General features: G+C 36.4%; 1 protein-coding gene across 1 annotated transcript in view; it reads left to right on the plus strand.

The window, feature by feature from the left end:
- The first annotated feature begins 3,658 nt into the window (after nt 1-3,658).
- CWF19L2 (CWF19-like 2, cell cycle control (S. pombe)) overlaps nt 3,659-9,618 on the plus strand; it is a 74,825-nt gene continuing 68,865 nt past the window's right edge. The window contains exons 1-4 of the mRNA XM_009335272.1: nt 3,659-3,765; nt 4,479-4,598; nt 5,937-6,044; nt 8,320-8,439. Coding sequence (XP_009333547.1) covers nt 3,724-3,765; nt 4,479-4,598; nt 5,937-6,044; nt 8,320-8,439 — 390 coding nt within the window. The 5' untranslated portion in view covers nt 3,659-3,723. The remainder of the gene's footprint in view (nt 3,766-4,478; nt 4,599-5,936; nt 6,045-8,319; nt 8,440-9,618) is intronic.

Here is a 9,618-nt window from a genome sequence, read left to right on the forward strand (position 1 = left end):
GACAGGTTGCTGCTTGTAAGTGGTCCTCTGCATTCGTGTGTAGCATACCATTTGCATAATTAGTGCATTACTTTGAAATAGAGGCATTTCAGAAATGTAGCATCCTATATTTATGGAGGAAAAACATAAAAATATTGCAGTGGTGACCTAAAATGTACCTAATGTTAAGTACTCATCTGTAAAGGCGGAAGGATAAATTGTTGGATATTTTTGTGGTATCATAAAGTATAAATGAACCTTAATGTGAATTAAATGCATGAACTCCTGTGGGTTGAGAGATGTGAAATTATTAGAGTTGGCCTTCGCAGCATAGAATGGTAAGTGTGACAGGGGACTTAATTATAAAATGTAGAAAAGGAAGAAAAAGTAGTTAGATGCTAGTAAGCCCTGCATCATTATAAAAGCCAAATAGAATAGAAAGGTAAGGTTTGAAGCTAAGAAAGTAGTACACAGATTTTCCTCCTCCCCCCCTACTTGAAATAATTGTGTGTGTGTGTGTGAGGGGAAACCATTCACCAACAATAAAAATTTAATATTGTAACTGAATGGTAGAGGGAGCTAGATAGTTTTGAGAGATAGAAAGGATCAGAGGGTATAGCTGCTAACTTTCTAGTCTTGTGTTAAAATGATAATTTAGGTGAAAATACAACTTCTTTCATCTTTTTAAATCTCTAGGCATCTTTATTTTACATATGGATATTGTTAAGAATCTTCTATATTTTGTATCTTTGTCTAAGAAGAAACAAACTTTCACCTGATGCTTTTGTGTCTGTCTCTCTTTTTAACAGTCTGGTGGTATTGCCACTACAGATTCATCTTGCCCAATCCTGTTTCATTAGTATTCAGGAGACAATAGTGTGCAGTTTGATGATGATTTCTAGCCATTCTGTGTTCTGAATATGTATTTGTATACTTCAGCCAAAATGATGATCCACCTCTTTTATTAGGATTATGTATCACAATTACCTAAATACTTGCCTGTATTTTTTTCTGTTTATTCTTAGATCTAATAAAAAGTATAAAAGCTCCTTTTGTGCCTTATTTATAATGTTGACTTCATTTATGTGATATATATTTGTAACTTTGGTAACATGAAGGAAAGAGTAATTTTATTTAAAATATACCTGTTGTTATAGAGAAGCGTAAGAGGCTATATCTTCCTAGACAGGCGAAGAGCATATTAAATGAAGACATGTTGACAAGCTGATCTTGATTGGCCTTTATATGAGGTGTTTATAGATTTATATGCCCAAGAGCTGCTGAAGGGGTGGAAGGGAACTGTTGACTCCAGCTGCAGGTCTTTCTCAACCAAAAGTGAAATGGAGTATGTGGAAAGCCTGTCCTTTTCCCAGTCTAAATCTTGGCAACATGTTTTGTGTTTACTTGTGGAGTAAAGAAGTTTGGAATCTGTTTTTGTTGTGTTTTTCCCATCTAGAACTATATTCAAGTTCCCTTTATCTCTGCTGTTTCATCTCTGTCCAGCTTAAGTTTTGTGTGTGTGAGGCTTGTAGACATTTTGTGAGTTGCATAGCTGAGGTTATTACCCTTCACTTGTCCATGAATGTGGCATGCTTAGTTACTTTAGTCAGATGAATATATTTTTAAGACAGAAGGGCCACATCATCGTCTGTATGGACTAGAACAGAAAATATCAGTCAGTGATTTCTGCGTGAACTTCCAAGGGTGTTGTCCCAGATGTATAGATGTCTTAGGGTGGGCAGGGTTAGCCAGTGAGCAATCTGGATCATGGAGAGGTAGCAGGAAACATACCTGCATTTTTTGGAGTCCTGGGTGGTTTTGGTGACCCTATGTTATGCTTAACAGCTATTTCACTCTCACTGAATTATAGTCCTGCTTATTCTTTTGTTATTTTGTTTATTTATAAACTGGAAAACTGTTTTGATATCGGAATGAATGTCTCAGTGTGCTTTTAACTCATTCTGTCTTTATCCCTGCCTTTTGAATTTTAAGACGTAGCATTCACCCTTGTAGACTGTTAGCTTCATTCTAGAGATGGAAGTCCCAGTCTTGGCCTCTTTATTTGAGCTGACTTAAACTATTTTTTTTTTTGGTTTTGCAAAGTCCCTTCTTTTAAAATTAAGAAGGCTGGGTAGCAGCCTTGCTTTGCTTGCATTTAAGCACATTAGAAAGCTTATCACCTTCTGGGGCTCTAACAAAGTAGACAATGAAGGTTTAAAAGGATGCTTTGTTTGGGCACAGATATGTAGTATTTTGATTTTTTTTTTCTTTGTGCCACTTTCAATATTGCTAATGACAATGTTCAAAAATACAACAGCACTCCTACCTTATGAGTTAGCTTTTTTTTTAAAAAAACTTTTAATCTTATTTTTCAGCATGTATTTCTGTTCATTGAACCCTTACGGTGTCCTGGTTATCCTCCTGCAAGCTTCATTTTCTATCAGTACAAAAGCTGCAGATTTCCTTCTTGGCTGTATCAAAAAAGAGAAACTGGCCTGTGGTAGGGAGGTCACTGTCTTGTGCAGTGCACAGGCTTGTATCCAGAGTTTGTTACAGAGAACTAATTGCTGACCAGGAGGAAAGACTTCAACCGGTTGTATAATCTCCTGACATTTTTTTTTTTAAATATTAGTCTTTTTTAAACTTGTATGCAATCTCTTGGCTTATGATTGAAAACACTTTCTGGTAAAACTTGGTGTTTCAGGATGAAACCCAAACTCTACCTTTAGGTTTTGCTTTGACTTTAGTTATTTATAAAAAAACCCCACAAAAACCCAAAAGCAAGCTTAAACTTGCAAGAGTTACCTCACACAAAATTAGGGTTGTAATAATATAAAATAATTTTCCTCCTGTTTAATCAGGTGTGGTGATATATTGCACTTTGGGATAAAGAGTTTTCTAATGGCAAGTTCTATTTAAGTAAACTTGTTTGTGAAAGTCGTGTTTCTGCTGAAAGTAACAGAGGGAACTTCAGAGGCTGAACAGGTCGTTATTTTATTGATGCGGTTTATAAAAATCCTTTTCTGGAATTGAAACTGTCTGCAGTGATGATTATTTTTTCAGAAGTAGTAGTAAAAGCACTTCTAGTTTTATCACCATAACCAGAAAGGGAAGAACATTCTGCAGCCCAAAATGCTAATCCTTGTATACTCCTTGAGAGCATGGACTTCTGCAGTTCCAAGTTTTGCATCTGGCTGAGGTATTTTCAAAGTCGGATGTGCACAAAGATAGGCTTGCTAACTCCTCAGATTAACAGATAGTGAGCTGTGCTTTGCAATGGGGTAATTGCCCAGAGAATTTTTTGAAATAGGAAATCAGAAGTCCACTATATCATACCATATGCACTTCATAAAGGTTGTAAGAACAGGAGACTTTGCAGAATGAAGAAAGGAGTTGAATGTCTTCGTGTCACTCTTATTTAGGATGATAGGATGAAATCAGTGCTAGAGGAGCTGCAAAGTTGTAGCTTGAAGAAGGAGGGTGCATAATACGTTTTAGCTGAATTTCCCCTTTAACATGTAATTCAGAAGTATTCTTATTGCAGTCCTCTCAAAGAAAAAGTTCTCAAGCACAGTTCTTAACATTGTGTATGGTTGTGTCAGTGTGGCTTACAAAGGTGTGTCTGTAAGTAAATGCTACTGAACTCTGCCTAGTTATTTTTCTTCTCTGTCTTAGGCCAAAATTAGTTATGAAAAGGAGCAGAGGCGCAAGCAGCTAAAGCATCTACGAGGTGAAGATACGTGGATGCTTGCTGATGTGAATGAACGTGTGGAACAACTGGAAAAGGTGACGGAACTGTAAATCATTGAATTGTGTTGTTAGCTTTACAGCATGTTCGATGAACAGAAGGCTTTGAGGGCTTTAAGATGATCTTTAAAAACCTCCCAATTTCTGAATTCTTTATGCTTTGATATTAGGTTTTTTTAAGTGGAAATAATCCTTTACTCACAAAGAGGAAAAATTTCTGTCATTCAGTTTCAGCTTTAATTTCTACCAAATGCAGAAGAGCAAGCACTGCCAGAGAAGAATAGTCCCATGGGAAGAAATCTGGAGGATCCAAGGCTTCGTAACAGTCCCATTTGTGGTCATTCACAGGAGAAGCCTTAATGGAACCTCTGAATATTGCATCTTTCTCGTGTAGAAATCTGTGCAGATATTTCAATGAAGGACAGATGTGTATTGATGATGCAGTGATTCCCGAGGAAATAGATTTGACTGAAATAAATGTAGTGTAGAAGATATTCTATGTATAGTTATAGTGCCTTAGTTCCAGTGAAAAAGATACTGAGAGGGGGAACAAAAGTAGATTATGGATGTGACGCATGCCCTCCCCCTGCCCCCAATAGAAGAGAGAGAGGGTAGTAGGAGTAAAATGTAGATATATCCAGATGTGTGTGTTTTAGCTTTTTCAGTGTGGTTTGGTAAGTAGATTGTGATTATTTTTCTTGTATGTGGGTGATTCGGTTTACTGGATCTCATTTGCAAACATTTACTTGTAGGAACATTCTGTGCAGAAAAAAAAGAAAAAGGATAAGCACTCAAAAAAAGCTAAAAAAGAAAAGAAGAAAAATAAGAAACAAAAATCTGAAAAGAAGGATGACTTACTTGATAGTTCTTCGGTAAGTGAGAAACTTTAAAATGCTTCAAATGACGTTTTTTAAAACCTGCACCATTTTAGTCTCTGTGGGTACACATAGTTAGTAAAATTAAGACTCATTCTTACCATTTTCTGTTGGGAAAAACTGTGGCAAAGTTTCTCTTTTTAATATACTGAGTATTTAATCAATTTAAAAGATGCTGTTATGTGAGTTCTTGTGAATTTTATAATATTGAATTCACTCATTAGGAACTAAGGGATTTATAGTTTTTCAGCAGAGAGAAATTGAAAAAAATCATCATTCTAGGATAGAGTGGAAAAATTCATAGGTTCCCTGTAGTCAGTGGTATATGGTAGAATGATGCATCTAAAATTGCAAATACTGGACTTTGATTTTAAGCATGAGTTACAGCTGTCTCTTTCCATGGATGTTCAACCATGGAAACTCTCAACAACATGGGAGCTGTACGTGGGCCTGAAGGAAGGCTCAAACTTGTGCATTTGAATCTGTAAAGAGATGAGGGGCACTCTGGCAAAAGAGTACAGAGACTGCATTAGAGATCTGGGTGCTGTTTTCTGGCCACATTATGTAAAACATCCTCTCGGCATTTTGGCACACATCAGGTAGCACTGTGATTTTTAAATTTTTTTTTCTTTTCAGAGACTCTCTGAAAGTGTGAAGGAACATGCAGTTGATGAGATTTATTTTCCAGGGACTGATATCGGAAGCGAGCTATGCTTTTCAGTGTGGGAAGTAACCTAAGCCACAAATATCCCACATTTCCCATGGGAGTCATCAAAACCTGTCAGATCACATCAGTGAGTCACAGGATACAGCACAGTCCTGGCTGATACCTTTGATCTAAAGACTGTTATTCCCATTCCCATGACACATTCATGTAGATAGAAGAGAAACTGTTCAATGGAGTCCTATTTGCTTCAAGTTACTGATTTTATGTTTTTAAGGTAAAACGTACTTAGTAATGAATTTAGATTTTTTTTTTCTTTTGGTAATGCCATAAAAACAATTGGTTTTGGTTTTGGTTTTATTCTGACAGTGCCCACTGTCAGAATAGTGTTATGCTAATAAACTGCCAGTATGAACTAGTCTTACATACTGTGATGTGCTCATGAAGTATGGTGGAATCTTTTGTTCATGAAGGAACAATTTCCTATGGGAATATCGATATTCTATTTTTATTATCAGTATTTTAAAATAATAAACAATATTATATTAGTAATGCTTAGTAATCAGCATCAATTTTGGTTATCAATATACTTGGTAAGTATTGCATTTTATCAACATGTAATAGCATGTTAAGGTTTTATTCTTATTCTTTACATTAAACTCTATTTTTAGGATTCTTCAGTTGAATGGGTTGAGTCAAATGTGTCACAGTCAGATAACACAGAAAAGGCTTGGAAGGTCAACAAGCAATCAGATGCTGTGAAAGAACCCTCCCTGGAGGTGAGCAGTCTAATAACTACTCCAGATATAAATTCAGCATGACCAAATGTGAAACATGCTTAGGTTTCTTGACAGCTCTTTTGCAATGTGTTGAAGAAAATCTATTTTACAGATAAATGTCTTTGTTTAGCTAGGTAAATGTTACATTTCATTCATCAGAAGACTTCTCTACCTAATAGTTGCTTAGTATTTAACAAGGCACTACACTTAAAGTTTCCTAGCGCCAATTCCTTTCATCATGTTTTGAGGTTCTAGCAACTTAGCCTGATTTTCTTAAAGAAGTCAACTTAAAGATCTTGACTAAACATGTTACTTTTTCTGCGTAATTTTGGTGGCTATTCTCCAATTGAATTAATTTTTGCTTCAGTGGTGCTTAAACAGGTAGAAGGAAGAGAGGTGACTTTCCAGCCACAATATTTATGGAATCAATGCCTCTTTTGATCTTCCTAGGTGAATTCTGTGCCCAATAAGCAGTATTTATTCTGGAAAATGAAGTCATTCTGGAATGAACTGCTGTGATTTTAGTAACATAAATGTAGTTACATATCATCCTCAGTTGTGTGAAATGATGAGTTTTAATTTAGTGTCTAATTTAACTCCTGAAAAAAGTCCCTGTTTCTCATTCTGAATTTGCGCATCTTGTTAAGAGAAATAAAAAGGATTTCTGAATCATATCTATCTTCTTGAAAAAGTATAAAGTAATGAAATATAAATTCTTACGTACGTCATGATAATTTATACTGCAAAAACAGTTTTTTCCAAGCATTTCTTGTATTTGCACCCTGGGCTTGTCTATTTTTGGATAAAGAGTGTGCTTTTGAAAGGAATTTCCTGGTTATCCCTACATTTTGTATTTTGGCTCACATTTTGAAGAAGTCTTGGAGCATGTAAATCCAGTTCCTGTTGGATTAAACTAAATTAGAAAGTATGTTCTCAAAGTGCACCTAAGGTGCTCCATGGGACCAGTCTCAGACTAGTCCAGAGTGCTTACTTAAAAAATCCCCAAACCACAGATCTGAAGCCTATACAGAAGAGAGAGCCAGGCTCTTTTCAGTGGTGCCCAGTGACAGGACCAGAGGCAATGGGCACAAACTGAAAAACAGGAGTTTCTGTCTGAACATCAGGAAACAGTGTTTTACTGTGAGGGTAACCAGTCACTGGCAGAGATTACCTGGAGAGGTGGTGGAATCTCTATACCTGGAGGTGGCCCTGCTTGAGCAGGGGGGTTGGACCAGATGACCTCCAGAGGTCCCATGCACATCCACTTCTGTTGATCCATGTTACTTGCTAATGTGGGCATAGATACTACTGAATCACTTGGAGATAGATTATTTTTCAGTTCCTTCTCTTTCTTAGAGGAGATCTGAGAAGTGGAATGTTGTGTTTCACCTCTGAAACTCTCTGGTGTGTTGCCTAATATAATTTTTAAATAACAGAGAAAGTGTGACATATAGCATCTATTCAGATTGACAACTCAGACTTGAACCCTTCTGAAGATATGAAGACTCTTCTGCAAGGACATGTTTCAAAATAGGTGTAATCTTGTCATTTTGGTTGCTATACTAGCCACAGAAGTGCTCCAAATACTTGTTTTTGTAGAGTGGTTGTTTATAATGTGTATGTCACTGCTTTCTTTTGGGGCTTCAGGTTTTATGTGTATAAAAGTAGTAGGTATATCTAGGCTTTTTATATGCTGCTTTTCTGTAGAGAGTAGTCCTCATTTTTAAAATGTCCTTGGTCCGGCTTAGGTTTTGTAAATGCAGTTTTCTACCTGTTATTGTGGGTACAGTTCACAGAATTTAGATGTGTAACTGTTTAATTTGAGGGTGCAGTTAGTGCCTAGATATCAGAGGTATGAACTATGCTCAGTTACTGATTGCAGATTTGTATACGCTAAAAGAGATGTAAGAGGTCATGAAGTCAGAATTAGCAAGATGAAAAGGAATGGTCTAGATGTAGAGTGTTCATTTAAACAAATAGTAAGCAGTCTATACGGTTTGCGTGTTTACTAGTGTCTTAAGTATATTGTGAAGATGTATTTCAAATTACAGAAAGACATTTATGAAACTTATTTGTGTAAGTGAATACTAAAATATTGAAAGATTGGGGTTCTTAAAATCATATTTGCTTTTCATTAAAATATTTCATATGTGTTTGTAAAACCTATACTGCTTATTGTAAGTAACATTTGTCAGTAGTTGCACTGGTTTGAATTGCACCTAAGCCATGTTTTTGTTGGAAGTATGAACACTGATTCTTTGCGTTTATTTTGAAGAGAGAAGAATGGATGAATTTAGACTTCATGTCATTGAAAACCACGTCAGTAGCAGCTGTCAGAGGTGAAAGACACAAAGAAAAAATATTGGAACGACAGAAAGCTCAAGAACTTGAGCAGGTAGGAGGAATTAATATATCAACTTTTTTCTGCATCTTACTAGATTTTTTGTGATGAATGAACCAATGAATTGGTTCAAACACATAAGTCTTCGTATAGTTTTTAAACTAATGCTTGATGTGTTGTGTGATAGCAATTTTAATTGTATTGGTCAGTTATTTGTTCTGTTTGGGATGGGAAGGTTTCATACAGCAGGCTTATTTTGTGGAGAAAAGCCTTTAAACTATCTTCTAGGTAAGGAGAAAGCCAGTTTTGGTAGTACTAAGTTCTGTAATATTTGAAGTGCTTCTGAGATGTTTTACTTAATAACAATGACAGACTGGCCTTCTTCCCCATGGTGTGCATGAAAGGAGCACCACTGTTTTGTGTGATAAAAGCTTACCTAAGTTACTGCATTAAAGCGTAGAGTGCTGAGGCTTGTTTTTTCCTGAAGAAAGAATTCAGAGCAGTTACTGTGCCTTTCATGCCGCAGTTGTGCCTGAACACATGGGTGGATCAGGGTCTGGCTGGGGAAGAAGTTGCTGTCATTAAACTAGTTCTGTTTACATACAGTTGCTGGCTGCTTCATTTGTTCATCAGCTCCTTAAATGCAATGTAGTCTGATATGAAAACATAGTTGCTGATCACTATCTAATATTTACTTGTCCTCACATCTCACAGTAGGCCATTTGTTGCTGTTAGGTTTTCCAGTTAGTTGTGTTGTGGCTAGGAACCAGATTGACCTGGAGCGCTGTTCTTGTGTAGTATGCGGTGCTTTGGTTATTGTCTTTTGAGAAGGGATTAATCTTTTTGTTTTTTCCCCACACAATTTTTTGCTGAACATTTTTTCTGAACTATTGAAGGGCCATTTAATGTGGAGATCTTAAGTCACCAGAATGTCAGGATGTATTATACGGTTAACGACAATTTATATGTATTCTTGATCCTAGAAGAATGTGATTTTTATAGATTCTCCCACCTACCACTTGCTCCCCATGCAGGTTTATACTTTTGTGTTTTCTACACCAGAATGTCTGTCCTTTCTTTGATACCCAAAACAATGTGTACAACAGATGGAATCATAGAATCATTAAGGTTGGAAAAGACCTCTAAGATCGAGTCCAACCATCAACCCAACACAAGCATGCCCACTAAACCATGTCCCTAAGCACCTCATCTACACATCTTTTAAATACGTCC

The sequence above is a fragment of the Pygoscelis adeliae genome, unplaced genomic scaffold (assembly GCF_000699105.1).
Source record: "Pygoscelis adeliae isolate BGI_AS28 unplaced genomic scaffold, ASM69910v1 Scaffold142, whole genome shotgun sequence".
Taxonomy (NCBI): Eukaryota; Metazoa; Chordata; class Aves; order Sphenisciformes; family Spheniscidae; genus Pygoscelis; species Pygoscelis adeliae.